General features: G+C 36.1%; 4 protein-coding genes across 7 annotated transcripts; 1 reads left to right on the top strand and 3 right to left on the bottom strand.

Moving 5' to 3' along the window:
- Positions 1 to 276: 276 nt before the first annotated feature.
- LOC111452960 (nuclear pore complex protein NUP58) lies at positions 277 to 4,712 on the top strand. Of its 4 annotated transcripts, XR_002712188.1 has the most exons (7): positions 277 to 668; positions 903 to 1,017; positions 1,475 to 1,948; positions 2,414 to 2,938; positions 3,738 to 3,779; positions 4,049 to 4,337; positions 4,458 to 4,712. XR_002712188.1 is itself a non-coding variant. In XM_023093859.1 (6 exons), exons 1-6 carry the CDS (start codon positions 406 to 408, stop codon positions 4,088 to 4,090), a joined length of 1,449 nt encoding a protein of 482 aa, XP_022949627.1. In that variant the 5' UTR covers positions 277 to 405; the 3' UTR covers positions 4,091 to 4,712. The 4 variants fall into 4 exon arrangements, 3 of the variants coding, with proteins under 3 accessions (XP_022949627.1, XP_022949626.1, XP_022949628.1); XM_023093859.1 differs by having other exon boundaries at positions 2,414 to 2,939; positions 3,751 to 3,779; positions 4,049 to 4,712; XM_023093858.1 differs by having other exon boundaries at positions 4,049 to 4,712.
- A 510-nt stretch (positions 4,713 to 5,222) lies between these two features.
- On the bottom strand, positions 5,223 to 6,390 carry LOC111453076 (salicylic acid-binding protein 2-like). The gene is made up of 3 exons (XM_023094017.1): positions 5,950 to 6,390; positions 5,749 to 5,877; positions 5,223 to 5,661 (listed from the first exon to the last, which is right to left on the bottom strand). Exons 1-3 carry the CDS (start codon positions 6,373 to 6,375, stop codon positions 5,380 to 5,382), a joined length of 837 nt encoding a protein of 278 aa, XP_022949785.1. The 5' UTR covers positions 6,376 to 6,390; the 3' UTR covers positions 5,223 to 5,379.
- A 1,503-nt stretch (positions 6,391 to 7,893) lies between these two features.
- Positions 7,894 to 9,083, bottom strand: LOC111453077 (methylesterase 10-like). Its single transcript, XM_023094018.1, has 3 exons — positions 8,645 to 9,083; positions 8,400 to 8,534; positions 7,894 to 8,303 (listed from the first exon to the last, which is right to left on the bottom strand). Exons 1-3 carry the CDS (start codon positions 8,999 to 9,001, stop codon positions 7,977 to 7,979), a joined length of 819 nt encoding a protein of 272 aa, XP_022949786.1. The 5' UTR covers positions 9,002 to 9,083; the 3' UTR covers positions 7,894 to 7,976.
- Positions 9,084 to 10,169: 1,086 nt separating this feature from the next.
- On the bottom strand, positions 10,170 to 14,064 carry LOC111453078 (autophagy-related protein 101). The gene is made up of 7 exons (XM_023094019.1): positions 13,900 to 14,064; positions 13,755 to 13,791; positions 11,833 to 11,918; positions 11,178 to 11,273; positions 10,915 to 11,080; positions 10,650 to 10,818; positions 10,170 to 10,513 (listed from the first exon to the last, which is right to left on the bottom strand). Exons 1-7 carry the CDS (start codon positions 13,930 to 13,932, stop codon positions 10,438 to 10,440), a joined length of 663 nt encoding a protein of 220 aa, XP_022949787.1. The 5' UTR covers positions 13,933 to 14,064; the 3' UTR covers positions 10,170 to 10,437.
- Positions 14,065 to 16,530: the final 2,466 nt, after the last annotated feature.

A 16,530-nucleotide genomic window follows, 5' to 3' on the forward strand; every position in this document is an offset into this window, starting at 1 on the left:
ATATATATATATATATATATATATATATATATATATATATATATATAATCAACTTAATATAAAATTAAAATTAAAAGACTTCATACGGTAATTATTTAGTGTTTTAGTAAATTAATTAACTTTGTTTTCTTATAAATATTCACCATAATTTTTTAATCAAAGGTATTGGGCCGAATCAGAAAGGGCCCACATATGGGCTGGGCTGTAGCATTGAAGGTTCGATCCAGATCCAATTAAAAATGGCGCTAACTGAAGTTTTTTGGGGCGAATGGGCATCAAAAAATTTGAAACGAAGGTGAGGGCTCACATTTTCCCTCTCTAGGGCTTTGGAAGGGGGTTCACCGTTTAGCGCTCCCAAATGAAGTATCTGAACTGAACCAGCGTCAAGTTGGCGAAGTCATCACCATGGCGTTTTCGCTGTTCTCAACTTCGCAACCGCAGCAGTCTCAGCAGTTATTTCAATCGCAGCCACAATCACAGCCGCAACTTTTTCAGCAGAGCAGCGCATTGTTCTCACAGCAGCCACAGCAATTTCAACTGCAACAGCAGCAGTTAATGCAGCAACAGCAGCAGTTGTTCATTTTTACTAATGATAAGGCTCCTGCAAGTTATGGTACTAAGTGGGCGGACCTCCATCCAGATTCGCAGAAAATCCTCATTCAGATAGAGTATGTGCTTTTATACTCGCTTTGAAACTTGTTGCTCTGTCTTGTTTTTTATCTTAATTGTTTGGGTTGAAGTTTAAAAGATATTGGGCAAGAAGTAATATTTCGAGTCTTTGATGGGTTTCTGCGAAGAAATGCATTTTTGTATTCAAGCAAAATTTTTGGCCGTTTAGCTAAGGTTTGAACATTTTATGATTTTCCATATTATATGGCTATTTAGATAATGTGTCACTACAGGGAACGAATTTTGGAGTATCGGGATGAAAGTCAGAGGCTGGATCAGTGTAGTCGCCTCTACGATTCTTCAGTTTCTAATGATGGATTTGAGCTTGATGCCAGTCGAATTGTTCAGGTTGCTTTTGACGTTATCAGCTTCGTTTTCATTTCCTTTCGGACTTCACATCAAATAACTATTGGACAGTTGAGCATACTGACAATATATTTGTGTACCAAGATATGCATGTGAAAATGCATGCAGCTTCATTCTATTTTTCACATTTATGCCAACTACAAGGCCGTATGGAGGGAAGGATCCCTCTGTCCTTTCATTTTCTGTTGGAAGAGGCGATTGTTTCTTTTGTAGCTGACGGAAGAAAGGTCCACGTGAAACCTGTTTACTACATGCATCTTTCTTAGTGTTCAACTTTAAAGCATCTGAGAGAAATTATTTGTTTGAGTTTTATAGTATTGAACTGCACATCCATCAACTACATGAATTCTCTTTGCTTTCATGTTTGATACATGTTTATTGATTTTTTTGTATTGTAAAATTCTGGGATTATTTGAAATCATTACAAATTCCTTATCAGGAACTTGGGGGAATTAGTACGTCTACAGAACATCAAAAAGTACTGCTTCAAGAGCTGATGACTACTGCGAAAGGGATGCTTTGGAACACGGAAGTTGCTATTCGCTCTTTCATGAAGATACGCCCAAGGTTCCTTAATCAGAGTGAAGGAGGTGCTTCAAATTCCACTGCACCGCCACAGGTCTCTGGAGCAACATCACCAATAGGTTCTAGTGGTCAACCGACATCTACCTCAATTGCTCCAGTTTTTGATTTCTACAGTGGGCTCCCAAGTAAACCATCTCCATTTTTGCAACAAACTGTTTCAAGATTTGAGAAGTATCTTGGTGAATGTCGCCAGTGGATTGAAGAGTTAGAGCAATTCCTTGCCCTAGATTCTAATAGGAGTGCTTCCAATTCTAGCACTTCATTGTTTCATTCACTTCCTAAAATCATGTCAAATGTGCACGAATTCTTTGTTCATGTGGCTGCCAAGGTAGGAGTAATGTTGTCCTTAACGGGCAATAATTTGAAATAGTGGGCCTTTTTGAAATGGTTGTTCTCCTCTTAGGTTGTCCTGTACATGTCGATGGATATCAAAATACCTGGTTCTTATTAGTGAAGGGATCTTCATATCTGATAAGGATTGTAATAAGTTGCTCTTCAAAGTGTACATGTCACCGTTGTAAGTTGGTTAGGGGAGAGTGATTGTAAGTAATATAATGTAAATTTGAGTCCCTTCTTTGGCAATGAGTTTGACTTAAATTGTTATATCATGCATGAAAACAGAGTCTAATTTTTTTTTTCAAGTGATGGTTTTTAAGTTTGGAAAATCTCTCCCGCTTTTTCTTTCAGAGTGAGAAAATTCTTCAACTTATCTACATGCGCATGATCTCACAGGAGAGAGTAGTATGCTACACGTGCACATTCTTATAATAACATGTTCAACATTATCCCTCAGGTTGAGAGCATTCATCAGTACATTGACTCAATGAAGGCGGCTTATCTTGCGGACCAGCGTTGCAGAGGGGATGGAAACAATCCCTTTCTTGAGGCTGATCGGAGGGAAACTGCACGCCAAGAAGCGGCAGCTAAGAGGGTACATCCAACTTTACATTTGACTGCAAATACACAACCATCAACACAAGCTGCTGGATTACTTGCCAGCTCAGGTAGCCATGGTGCGTCAACAGTACAACAGTTGTCTACAGTTGCTACACCAGCTTCTTCCGGTGGTGGATTGTCACTATTTAGCACTCCCTCTGCTCCATCCACTACATCATCTTCTCTTTTCATGACACCAACAGCATCTGTTCAAACATCCTCTCTGTTTAGTTCTTCTGGTGCAACAGGTCCTACAACACTTTTTGGCTCGTCATCTGCACCATTGTTTAATTCTGCTATTACTCCCTTTGGCAGTACTGCTCAATCTTTTGGGCAATCTGCTTCTGCAGGAAGTTCACTATTTTCGACACCCTTTGCTTCAGGTAAATTCTTGACATATTTTTTTGTTTGGAGTAGTACTGAGCTTATTGTTTATTAATAATAGTCAATCACCTATTATCTATCTTTATCCCGAAATGTTAGAAAACGTCTATGCTCTGGAAAACTTGCTAAAATAGCAAAAAAGAAATACCCCAAAATTCATATTAATATATTTTTAGACAGCGCCATGTGGTGTGGTAGGGTTTGAGCGCAATGGGGCTCTCATCTCACCTTATCTGGCATCTCCTTCTAGAGAACTTGTGCCTGATCTGCCGATGAGGATGCAATTCACATTATAATACTGGAAAGGAAATGATGAACCATGTGATAGGAATGCCTTTCGATGGTTAGAAATGTCAACATAGGGTCAAGGGTATATTAGTAATCAGGTCGAGGAGTTTATTGTTAGGAGTTAATCGTCAATGGGCAACTGGGTGGATAGGAAGGTAGTCTGCATAATATGATTGCATTTTGTCATATGATTTTTTAATAGAAATTTCAATCCCAGCAGCCTTTTTGTTTTTTTACTTTCAACTTTCAATTTTATCATTATTATTTAAGCAGTGCTTGATTTCAATCTGTGGGGGTTGTATTTATCCCGAGAGATCCTTTGGATCAATGGTTGTTGCCTTGCATTTGATCATGCTTTTTTCTGTACAAATTGTTAAATGAGTTATAGTTCTTGCTATTACCATGTGTTGGCCCCAGTCAATGATATAAGTTTCAATAAGAGAAATTGTATGGGGTTAGCAGTTGCTAGTTTGGATCTGTTTGTAACGATGACTTGTACTGTTTTCATCGGTGCTGCAACAGGATCTGGGGCTAGCTTTGGAGCAACTTCGGTGAGTTACATATTTCTCATATCAGGTTTTGGTTCTTCGGTTTATTCCCTTTTATGAAAGTTTTTAGCGCTACTAGTCTATGACTCTGAAGTCCTTAACTTAAGGTGTAACATTCGTAGTATCACTTCGGCACTTCTGCTTATGAACGGAAGATCTGTTGGGGATTTATGGGGTTGTGTGTATTTGTAGAAAACATAAAATCTCATGCTTATGCTTGGTATATTTGCTTGGTACATGCAAACTATATGACCAATCTTATTCTATTGCAGAAATCATCGAAGCCAAAGTCCCGAACGGCACGACGCTACTAGTCATAAATGACCATGTAAGATTATTACCAGCTACAAGTAACAACTGATGAAAAAAAATAGCCAAAGTTTACAAGAAACAACGGTGTCATATTTTGGGGAAAGGCCAATTCCTTAGTTACCTGAACCTTTCTTGCAAAGTAGAAGGAAATTGGAATGTTTTCTCAAGACATCCGCCTCGGCTCATTGCCTTCTGAAGGAGAGTGGCGAGGTGACGCGAGAATTCTGTAACTCTGTAGAATACGCATAGGTGCGATCGATTCTTCTCATGAAAACTCAAAGAACAAGACTTGTTTTTCTTTTGTCACACACCATTTTCTTGTCATTCTTAGTGGCCTGCAGTACAGAAAATTTGACATTGCGGTTTCAGGAAACAAGAATATGCTCAAGTGGGAGACTATATTCAAAAGCTCGAGTGTTTACCGGATATTCTTCTTGGACATGTCGATGCCTCCGGCTCAGCCGCCGTCAGGGTTGGCAAGTTCACTTTTTAAGAGGTTCATACATCTTCTCTACAGTATCTTTAAAGAATTTTGTTCGCATCTGCATTACTCGTGTAATTTGTGTACTGAATTTTTGGTGAGTTTTCATCCCTTTTTACCTTTTATATACACGTATTTATTGATTATCATATCTCCCCAGAATTGACCTTTTGTAATTTAGTTGTGCATAGTATTTTTGGTGATTTTTCATCCCTTTGTGTTTTGAGTCTTAGCCCCATATCCATTCACCGAAATTTCTGGTCCATCCAAAATTCAGCCCACTGTTTAACCAAACAGCTCTGATAACATTGGGCATCTGTTCGGATATGCATGTCTTGTGTGGGTGTGGCTCCACTGATTGACGACCATTTAAAAGCTCCAATATGATGACATGTCTTCCATTCACCATCTCCACCCACTAAGTTCTGTCTTTTATCTCTTTTATCTCAATTCAAACTGATAAGCAGTTTGTACTGAGAAATTGAAAAAATATATCAATTTTGTATCCAAATAATGTCTCAAACTTAATTTAAAATTTGTTTTTTCTAACAAAAACTTCTCAACAGTAATTTGAAATTTTGTTTCTCCTTTTTTTTCTTTGGAATCAGGGGTAGAAAGTAGTAATATAACATTCTTTTGAGGTCGAAATAAAAAAATAAAAAAAAAGATCAAGAAGACATTTATTGTAAATACATTACATTAAGCGATATTTGGACCGACCCATACAGACAGAAAATTGTAGTGAAAATAAAGACTTTGAAGGGATTGATTCATCCATGAGGTTTTATTATCACATGGGGCAGCTCACGTTTAGGTGCAGTTGTGAGCTACCTTAAGAAGGCATTTGAAAAGCTGGAGAGGCTTTGAAAACATAGGCATGTGATCAGCTCCATCGATTTCCATCACATCTTGAATCCCATAATTCTCAATCATCCGCTTCTGGAACTGCTTTGAAATCGTCTTGTCTTCACTGCACATCACATACACTTTCTTGACTGATCCGTAATTTTCCTCTGTAAACTTCTCTGCGTTTGCCAGATCTTCTTTGAATAGTGACCCTGGTCTCATCAGAGTCATTGCCAAAGCTAGATCCTTTTAAGAATGGTGGTAAAAAGAATTAAAACCCCTTAGAAAGAAACAGAGAAAAAGAAGAAAGAAACAGAGAGAAACAGAGGAAACCTCAGAAGGGGAGAGCTGATAGATGTTGTTGGCCGTGCATTTGGGGCCAAATATAAACCAACTTGAAGGCTTATCATTAGTAGGAACCTGGGTGTCCTGCCAAAATTCCATGGGAAGGCTCTCCCGGAACTGAAAGATAAACAAAAAAAAAAAAAAAATGATTTTGTTATGTAGGGCTTAAATTTGCTTGAAGTTTCGTACCTGTTCTATGACATCAGAAGGCTGGTGGTGGGTATCAGGAACAAAGGCTGTCACGAAAACAGAAGCGGCTATCTTGTGAGGGAACTTCTCCATGGCCACAGCCAAGCTCATGCCACCAAGGCTATGACCCACCAATATCACCTTCTCATTTGGACCAACACAACTCATGGCCTGCAACAATGGTTCTGAATACTCTACAAACGACTTAACCTCCTGGATTGCCTTCATGTTGACCCCGGCCCCCGCCATGTCCAGCACCATTACCCGATGCCCGGCCGCCTCGAGCAGCGGCTTGATCTTGTACCATGTCCATGCTCCATGACATGCCCCATGAACCATAACAAAATGCTTCTGTTCCATGTCCTCACAGCTCCGTTGATAAATTAGGAAAGGCTTTGAGATGAAGTGAGAGGGGGATTGGGACATTTAAATAATTGAAAGAAACGACAAAACTTGGTTCACATTATATTTCATGGGTTATTATTATATGATTAAATTTGTCCTAATTTATTCAATTTTGAATTAATTAGTAATTTAATTAGATGCCTGAATTAGGCCATTAATGATAATTTTCTGAAAGTTTTGGAACTTGAGAAGATATCTTAAAAATTGAAATAATAAACTTGAAAATAAAATTTTGAAATAAGATTTATTCCAACAAATTATATAAATTTTTATTTCATCCACAAATTAAAAAAGAAAAAAAAAAGGTGAAAAAGGAGAAAAAGAGATGACAAAGAACAAAAAAACAAAACAAGAAATAATGAGGAGAGAGATAAAAAAAAAAGACAAAATTAGAAAAAATATTAAATATTATTTTTTAATAGTTACAAACACACAGCAGTTCTCCACACGCGTCGCTTTATTTATTTATTTATTTATTTATTTCATTACTATTATTTTAAAAAACTTAATTTTTAATATAGTCATTCGGTTCGGCCGGTTTGAGCTCTTATTGGGTTCGCCAACTAACTGACTCGGCCCACACATGCCCTTAAGCGGACCGACATTGGTTTGATTTGCGTCGGTTGGCTCACTTCTCGATTTGGACACGAAAACAAAATAGAGTTACAATGAAGGAAAGGCCCAAAAAGTGAGGTTACCGAGGAGATTGTTCATATTCCAACAAAAACACAAAGCATTCCATTTTACTTAATCTTCTTTTTATATTTATTTAATTCAAGTGTACAAATATGGAGGTCTAAAACCATGCAAGGAAAATATGAAAATGGTAGCTTGTCTAAAACATAGGACGGTGGGTGGAGGGTGTGCGGGACGTAGGCGGGAAAATATGAACACGGCGGCCGCAATCTTACCCGGGTGAGAACACCGAGGCCGTCACCCACCAAAATCACCTTTTCATCGCCACCAATAATGGCGCCCATCTCCAGCACCGTCACGCGGTGGCCGGCGGCATCCAAAATTTTATTTTAAATTTAATTTAGTTTCTCATATATTCTTCAAAAGTTTTATATAATTCTGCATTTTTAGATGATCTTCCAGAAGTATAATAACAAATTTTACTCTATTATAATGTGATGACAATTGTGTATATATATATATCTATATATATACATATGTCTATATTTATTTATATTGGCGTGAGTGTCTTGTCAATTCTTAAAGTTGCATACCACCCAAAAGTTTTGTATATGGCCACACACATTTTTTTTTATTTCTTACTTATATATATATATATAAATCTATTTTTTGAGTTTTAATTGAATATTTTTAAAAAATAATATAAAAGATCTTTTTTTACCATAATCAAGTCGAACCCTAAAAAATAGAGACAAGTTTTGTTGCTCTCAAAGAAATAGCTTTTTGGTAGTGAGTGGGTTGTGTTGGTTGGTCCAATGAATCCCTGTCTCCATATCAATTTTGTCTCCACTTCAATTACTATGTGGTGGGTGAGTGGTAAAGTATTATTTATTTTTAATTCAGTAGAACAGCTGAAATGATATTAAATATTTTTGAGAAATTAGAACTTGCAGGCCATCTCTATTTAAGCTGATGGGGGTATTAATTTAATTGAGGGCAGCTGTTGAAGGCTTGATGCTCACATTCGTTGTTGAGCTGAAACTCTCACCAATTTGAATCAAATGTTGAAAAAGCTGTGTGGGTTTTGAAAGCATTACCATATGGCCTCCTCCATTGATGCATTTCACAGCTTTTGGTGGGAATTCTTGTATCATCAACCTCTGGAACTCGCTCTTCATTACTTCATCTCCTTCGCACACCACGAAAACCCGATCCACCGACCCGAATTTCGCTTCGGTTAGAATGGATTCCTTTTTCAAATCCTCAAAGAACATCTTGAATGGCCTCATCAACAGTTTCCCCAACTCCAAATCCTAATAATAGATTAATCTATTATTAGCATTATGGCTAAAAATATAATCTTTTTCATACCCAGAAAGGGATTGAGTGGGGAAATTTAGAGAATTCACCTCGTTGGAACAGTGGTCATATAGTTTTTGTGTCGTGAAGTTGTGGCCAAAAACAACAGAATTTGGCATTTCTGGGTCGTCGCCGAATAAAAATTGGCAATCCAACAAATTCTGTGGAGAGAGGGTGTTGAAGAACTGGGTATGAATCAGAAGCCATAATTAAGTAAGATTTTCAGAGAAAAATCCAAACTTCTAAAACGGAAATAAAAATAAAAATAATGAAGGAAATTAATGTTCTGTTTTACTCTTTGTACTAAAGTTGCTGGAGGAGAAAGGAAGTGGGGCATATAAGCAGTGACGAAAACAGCGACAAGAATCCGATGTGGGAAAGCCTCCATGGCCAAAGAGATTATAAGACCGCCGAAGCTATGGCCGACAAGAATCACTTTTTGTTGTTGAGGGAGAGCTTCAATGAAGTCCATCAACGGGTGAGCGTGATGGTGGATGGAGGTCACTTCCTCCAACTTTGTGGGATCGACGCCGGCGCCAGTGAGGTCGAGGGCGGTGGCGTGGTGGCCGGCGGAGTGAAGGAGGTTGAGGAGCTTGAACCAGCACCAGCCGCCATGGCCTGCCCCATGAACCAAAACAAAGTGAGGATTCATCCCTGTTTTCCCGAGCTCCCGGATGGCTTCGTTGTTGTTCTCTCACTCTGCTTTATTTATTGATAAATGGGAGGTGTGTGCGTGTGTGTGTGTGTGTCAGTTTATAGCGTATATGTATACCAAAATTGAAATTGAAAATCTTAATTTCAAGGCCGGCCTTAGTTTTGTCTTCTTCTTTTTTTTTTCCTTCTTCTTTTAGAAATCTCACATATGTTGCTTAATCTTTCGTTGCTTAATCTTTTGGTTTTACATTTGGAATCCTCCTGATGTGGGGTTGCCCCACCAAACAAAATTTGAATATATTAATCTTTCAATATATAACTTCCTTATTTTCTTCTCAATAATAAAAGCGGTTTTTATTATTATTATTTATTATTATTATTTTTTTTCCTTATTTTCTTCTGGTACATCCAATTTTTCAAAACGATCCAACTCGCTATTCCGTTCCTAATTTCCTTCTCATACATCTAACTTTTTAAAACGATCAAAACATTATTTCACCCTCTTTCTAAGTGATTCCTAATTTCCTTCTTTGTGCCTCTTCCTAAGTGGTTCCTAATTTTCTTTTCTTATATCTAAACTTTTCAAAACCATCAAACATGTCACCCTCTTTCTAAGCACAAAATTTACTATATTAAATTTAACTGTAAAAATTATTGGAGACTAGTAAAATTATTTGACAAAATATCAAAATTATTTAACAAAGATATTTTCCAAGAACAAGGCAAAAATTTAGAAAGGGTCGCTGGAGAGCAGTTCATATTTGGGAAAATAAACGTGTGTACGCGCAGAAAAAACATGAGGTACTTCGAATTTAAAGAAGAATAAAAAGACAGCCTCACAAAAGTGAAAGCAGGGAGTATAAATTTGAATTTTAAGTTTAATTTAACCTAACTTTTAAATTTATATTTAATAAACTTTTAAAAGATTGATGATCATGCTTGGCCTTATTTCAAAACAAAAGGGAGTCACATAGGCGTCAAATAGGCAACAAAGTCAACTTGTGGGACATATAAAATTAATTTAATTATAACGATAAACATAAGTTAATTCTGTAAAGTCAGTGTACTACATAAACATTAAATAACATCACTTGTGGGACAATATTAAATTGACCGAGCTATCAATAGACACTACTAGACACGAAATTGAAAGATTAAAAGATTATAATTTAAAGTACATGACTGATAAGCACAATCTTATAAAAGTCGAGAGGATCTACAATGATGGTTCTCACTCACTCCATAATCTTATTGTAACTAATCATATGAATATCAAATATGTATATACAGTGATTAGTGTCAATATTCACAATATGACTAAGTAAAAGACAGAGAAAAGGAAGAAGATAAGAGTATTAACATGGATAGTGGATGTGCATATGCATGAAGGATCGATGCCCCAAGTTTCCTGGTGTAGCTCCAGAACTCTGATGATCAGCTCAGCATAGTGGGGTGTCCAGTCTGCAGCATCCGCTTGATCATGTCCATTCCAAATGCAGAATCTGATGAACTGAGCCATCGGCAAACATACCATTAAATAATATGCACTGTATCTACTGGAGCTTTAAAGCTTTCTTAAATCAGAATATAAATGACAAAGAATTGAGATGCAAAGACATGTCATTAATTTCATTGGTTCAACTCACCTAGGAATTGTTATTTCATAGGGGAAAATGACAACACCACAATCGGGACTTGGTATGGCAGGAACATGATCCTTTTTTTCATTCACAAATTTTATTACTTGAAACAACACCTCGCGAAGAGAAGCTTCCAGTGTTGTCCTGCGAATGCTTCTCTCCTCCAATTCATTCTCTGCACATAAAGGGCAGGTCGGTAGAAACAATTCACCCCTGAGAGACCGGAAGTATTAAAAAGAATAATAATAATAAAAGCAAGAATTAAGAGTACCTTCTGGGTCAACTAGAATTTTCTGTGGGTGAGTCTTGGCAGAATGTATTTTTATGTGTTGTGCCACATGCAAATTGATATACCATTGTTCCCAATAAAAGCGTTCAATTTTGTTAGTGAACCAAGAGGCCTGTTTATTTTTCTCTTGATAAAAGGACAAACATATCTGTTAACAAAAATGGGGAATTAGTTAAAAGCAAGAAATAACCAAACAACATTTACACGAAACTTATGACACTCAAAATTCAACATCGATTTAAAACCTGGCTTTTCTTGTTCGGGTGTTTCTCTACCCAGTTGATGAACTGCTCAATCTTCTCATCTATCTTTTTCTCAACTTCAACATCCCCACATTGCACCTATACAGTAATAAACATAATTGTACAAGTCACCAACAAAAAAAAAAAAATGCAGACAATGCAGATCCATAAGACTGGAAGAATCTGGGACTCAATTACATTTGAATACATCAAATTAAGCCTAAGTCAAATTGATCAACGTGAAAGAGTAAAAATAAAATAAAATAAACAATCGGAATGTGATAAGAGATCACTGCTTTAAGAATAAAGGCATACAGAAGGGGTCGAGGAAGAGCAAGGAAGGAAAAAAGGGATCATTTGGCTTGATGATATTAGAGTTATTCTATGGGAGATTTAGTTAGAAAGAAACAGAAGAACCTTCCACAAGATGGATGAACAAGGGAATGTTTGAGATGAAAGAATCATTTTTGTATCCTCCTCTTGGAATTCTCTTAATAAGAATTATGCACAAAGCTGTCGGGTTGTATGAGACTATATATAAAACATGATGTGTGCACAATTTTCATATTTTACTAACCATCAGAAACTGTAAATAAAAACTGAATATTGACAATACTTCCAAACAGAATAACTGATCATTTAATGAGTTGAGACTTACGTAAGTAATATCAAAAAGCTCCAAATCAATGTCTTTGGGCCGAACAAGACCTAAAGCTCGATGAAATACAATTGTGTGTAGTATGCCTGAAGTATTATCATATGATAAACAAACACATTAATAGTTTTTCACACGTAAAAGATTTCTTGAGTTCAACAATAAATATAGCTAAATGCAAACGAAAAAATTATGCTAAGAGGCAATATAATCCTGTCACTCAAAAAACAAAGGCACACTAAACATCCACAGAGTATATCAGACATAATAACATGCCAATCTTGGAAAATTAAAAACAATAGATTTCATTTCAACTTCGGCTTAAAAAAGTGAAGGAAAATAGATTCTTCCTAAAAAATCTTAAGGAAACCCAATTCTTCTGAACTGTATTCTATCTTGCTCTCTGCAACTGTATTCTATACAATTCTTCCGTACACTGACATGACACCGGAGCTATTATACAACTGTTCTGGGTGAAATCCTGAGTAGAGACATCTAGCCTAATAACACAATGGATAAAACTTGACAACCATCAGGCACCATAGGAAAAATATCAGGAACTCTCAGATCATCAGCTATATGAATAATCAATCTCTCTTCAAAATTTGTACCAGTCAAACTTTAGCAGTAAATCTCCTATGAATTTTGATAATGATGCTTTGATATGAAGCCAATTGGTCAACACAACAATAAAAGGTCATATGTAACAGAAGTTATTGGAGAATAAAATCCAGATCATCCACCGTTCCTTTTAACCAAGATAGCATGAGTTCTCTACCCCCTTTGGAAATAGTAGTTGGAAATGGAAGATATCATTTTTCAAGATAAGATGATATACTACGGAACTCGTTGGGAGAAAATTTACTCAACTCTTGTTGATGCACGTTCTCTAATCTCTTGAGTAAATATAGCCAGACTCTAATTAATATCAGCCGGGGCGGATTTTTACAGCTTCTTCGTTTTAAAGGTATTCTTTTTGTTTCCTATTTTAAAAAATCCATGAAAATATATTGAACCAACAAAGTAGAAAGATATTTCTCCAGGTTATTGGAGGAACCTACAAACCTCCCCTCCACCTAAGACAAACTAAGTACAACATTTTTAATGTCCCATCCTCATTGCCTACGCCCTTTATTCACGACAATGTGCTAGTTTTTGAAACAATACTTTTCATCGACCAAATGAAAAAACAACAAACTCCGACACGGAAAAACAGCCCAAAAATCCAAAAAAAGATGCATTGAACTTCAACATCTCCAAAGTGAACGAAACTCAAAATTAAACAACTAAATTGGAAAATAGAAAACCAACTACCAAACCAAAAACCCAAACTTGCTAGAAACAACTCTCCCCAGCCATTTTAACAGACTCCAACCATCTTCTCTATGGCTCCACCTCGTATACTAATTTAACTCTATTAGCAACCTTCTTCCAGCAGCTTTTGTGATGCCAATAAAGCTTCAGGAACCGGCTCAAATGGCTGAGTGACCTCAACTACATGTCAGTTTTTGCTGAGTGAACTTTGTACTTTAAGCAGAAAAAAGATGAACTAAAGCCTAAACGCTTACTCCTCACTCTCATCTGAGCGGATTAAAACTTTTCCTCAGTTGACTGAGAAATCGAAGCATATTCGATCACGTCATACAAAGCATTATAAATGAAAATGAACACTAGAGCTCTGGGGACACAACATGATAGTATATAAATACGTCTCTATGCCCCAAAACTTTGACACTCATTGGAAAACACTAAACCGAACTAGATCGGATCACACAGAACACAGATGAACGATTAATTCTATGCAAGCAACTACTCATAATAATATATCGTACAGATTTTCCAACGATGATGTTATAACATTTATAATTTGTTCAGCCAATTTAATTTTCTTTTTTAAGAACAGTAAGCAAAAGGCGTAGACTTACAGCGCAGAACTTCGCGTATCTCGAACTGCTCAACTTCCTAAATTGAATAAGCCACAATTAAAATCCATTAACACGACGGCGATGGTGAAAATGAGACACTTAGAATTCAGACACAAAATTACGCGAGGAGAAAAGAAGAGAGTACCAGTTCTTTGAGTTGGCAGACTTCACAATTCATGGCACTGGGATATGGCGAGGTTCCTATCGCAGTCTGATCGCGGAATGGAAACCCTAGCTTTCTGAATTACAAAAACTCATCATTTCTGGGCAGAACTCAAGGAGACGCCTTCTATGTCTTTTTAATTTGTCCATATTATATTTAATACAAAAGGAAAATTCAATTTTTTTGTTATAACAAATTAGTTAAATGACAAGTTCTACAAAATTAAGTTTTTATTTTGTGAAAAAAAAAAGTCTAATAAAATCTTTTTTTTTTTTTTTTAATGGAAAACAAAATGGTTACCATGAGTTTTTTTTATTAATTAAAAAAAAAAAAAAAACTGAAATGGTTAAAACTTAATTTTTTTAATCCCTCTATGGGCCATACAAAATGGGTCAGGTTGTAGTTTAGGCCCAATGGGCCTTTGAAGTGGAAGCTTAATTAAAAGCGCGCTCTAATTATGGAGCCATGCTCACCCAAATGGCGCTGTAGAGCCAGAGATTCTGAGCAATGAGCGTCATGGCGTGTCAATGCAGGGACCATGGGGTTGTCAAATGTCAAGAAAAGGCGCTGCCATGATATGCATGTGTGAGGGAGGGTGTTTTGAAGCTTCATGAAGGAGTTTTGAGAGAGAAGCAGACCTGGTTGGTTGCACATGGCACCATTTTCATCTCGAGTGTACTTGGCTTAGCCATGGCTGGGTAGCCATAGGGTATGCGTATAATTAACATGAACCTTTGTTTGTCAAAGTACGTGCCACTCCGAAGTTGGCGTAGAGTTCTCGGGTGGTTGATGGAGTTTGAAGGGTGTTCGTTATAGGGGCCTGCCATTGTACCGCGGGCTTTCGGTCATGCAGCCGTCAGCCTTCTGGTGTACTAGACGAGAGCCACAGACATTAACACAATAATTTGTTTTCTAGGTTACATCAACTTCCAAAATTTTGGTTTCTTTTAAAACAAGTTTTTTTAGGCTTTTGCTCTTTCAATTACATTTTCTTAATCTTAATCCCTAATTTTACATAACCAAAATCTATAGACTTGATTTAATGACGGTATTAGTGAATAACGTGAATGTTCCTTATGTAGCTACTTACTTAGTGGTTCAGATGATCTGAGTTCTTGCTTTCCTATTCTATCTAAACTTTTTTAAATTGATGGGCTGGAATGTATCACTCTGATTAGACGTTAAAAGAGAATTAAAGCATCCTACTTCACTATAAATGCCGCTACGAATTCCTTCCAACAAGCTAAAGGTCATACTAAGTTCCTTCTCTTTTCCCACTTAAGACGGGTACTTCTGCCTTTGCCCTAATAGCTTCCTCTCTTGCGTCCGTTGATGAATCAAATTCTTGAAAATTCGGGTATAATTAAAACCAATTTCATCATTCTAAGAGTATTTTTTATTATTAACTTCAATTATGATATTTATACGGAATATTTTATTTTAATCCATAATTTAAAGAAAAAACAAAATTTTAATTTGAAGCTCGAAGAACCGAATGGAATCCAAGACATAGGTTCAAGACAAGAAGAAGGATCCTTCTTGTTTCACCTCACTGTTGCCAATAAAATAGTTTCACTTCAGTGTTTTTTTTTTTGTCTTTTTTTTCTTTCTCTGTCCCTTTTAAGTCTTGTTATTTTGTTACAACAAGAATTTAAATATTTTATTTAATTTTATAGGAAAAAGAAACAGAAATATGAAGTTAGAATGTCATTATCCAAAAATAACAATAATTTAGCTTAAATGTGAAACAACATTGTAATCATTACACACGAAATTAATGTAATCAACATAGTTTTTCCTTTTTCTAATAATAATAATAATAATATTTAATTAATTAAAAAAGGCCCCAGGTGAATGGGCAATGGATTTTCTTGGTACAGTGGGATTTAATAAGACAATGTGGAGGTGGGGACTGTGGTTGGATTCCTTTTGTTGTTGATATGATTGGGTGCCTGCCTGTCTCTTCCCCTTTTTTAAAAAATAAAATAATAATGAAATTAATTATTAATTCTTTTTTACGTTTTCAATGCCAAATATTTGACTCCTCATTTCGGGATAATGTTTTATTTCCATTATTATGTCATGAATTTATATTTATGTCCCCCATCTCTCTTCAATCTCCAATTCATTACGTACACAAATTATATGAAAAGAAGGGTTCTTTTACGTCACCAAATCAAAAGAAAAAAAGATATTAAAAAATAAAAATAAAAATTGGTTCAAATGTGTGGTTGTCTTTGGAGTTATTTCTTCTCCAATTTTCAACGTTATTAATCATTTGTATATCATATACAAATCAAGTCAAAAATAGCGATAATTTGGTCGATACTACTTTTGAAAATAGTGATACGTCTTTTGATATTAAAAATCTTACCTTATTGACTGTGCTACTCGAGACGTCAATTCAAATAAATAATTAATCACATGATGCTGGATTTTGAATCTTAAGATGTTTGATCTTATTCATGTATAGGAAAATCACTAAAATTCTTCTTTGTTCCACTTCCTCTCACTAATATGATTTTTTTTCTTTTCTTAGCCAATCGGAAAATGTAGTAATAATTCCAACTTATACTTCATTCTTTGTTAAGAACTATGACCCTCTAGAATGTT

The sequence above is a fragment of the Cucurbita moschata genome, unplaced genomic scaffold, assembly GCF_002738365.1.
Source record: "Cucurbita moschata cultivar Rifu unplaced genomic scaffold, Cmos_1.0 Cmo_Scf00015, whole genome shotgun sequence".
In the NCBI taxonomy this organism is placed as follows: Eukaryota; Viridiplantae; Streptophyta; class Magnoliopsida; order Cucurbitales; family Cucurbitaceae; genus Cucurbita; species Cucurbita moschata.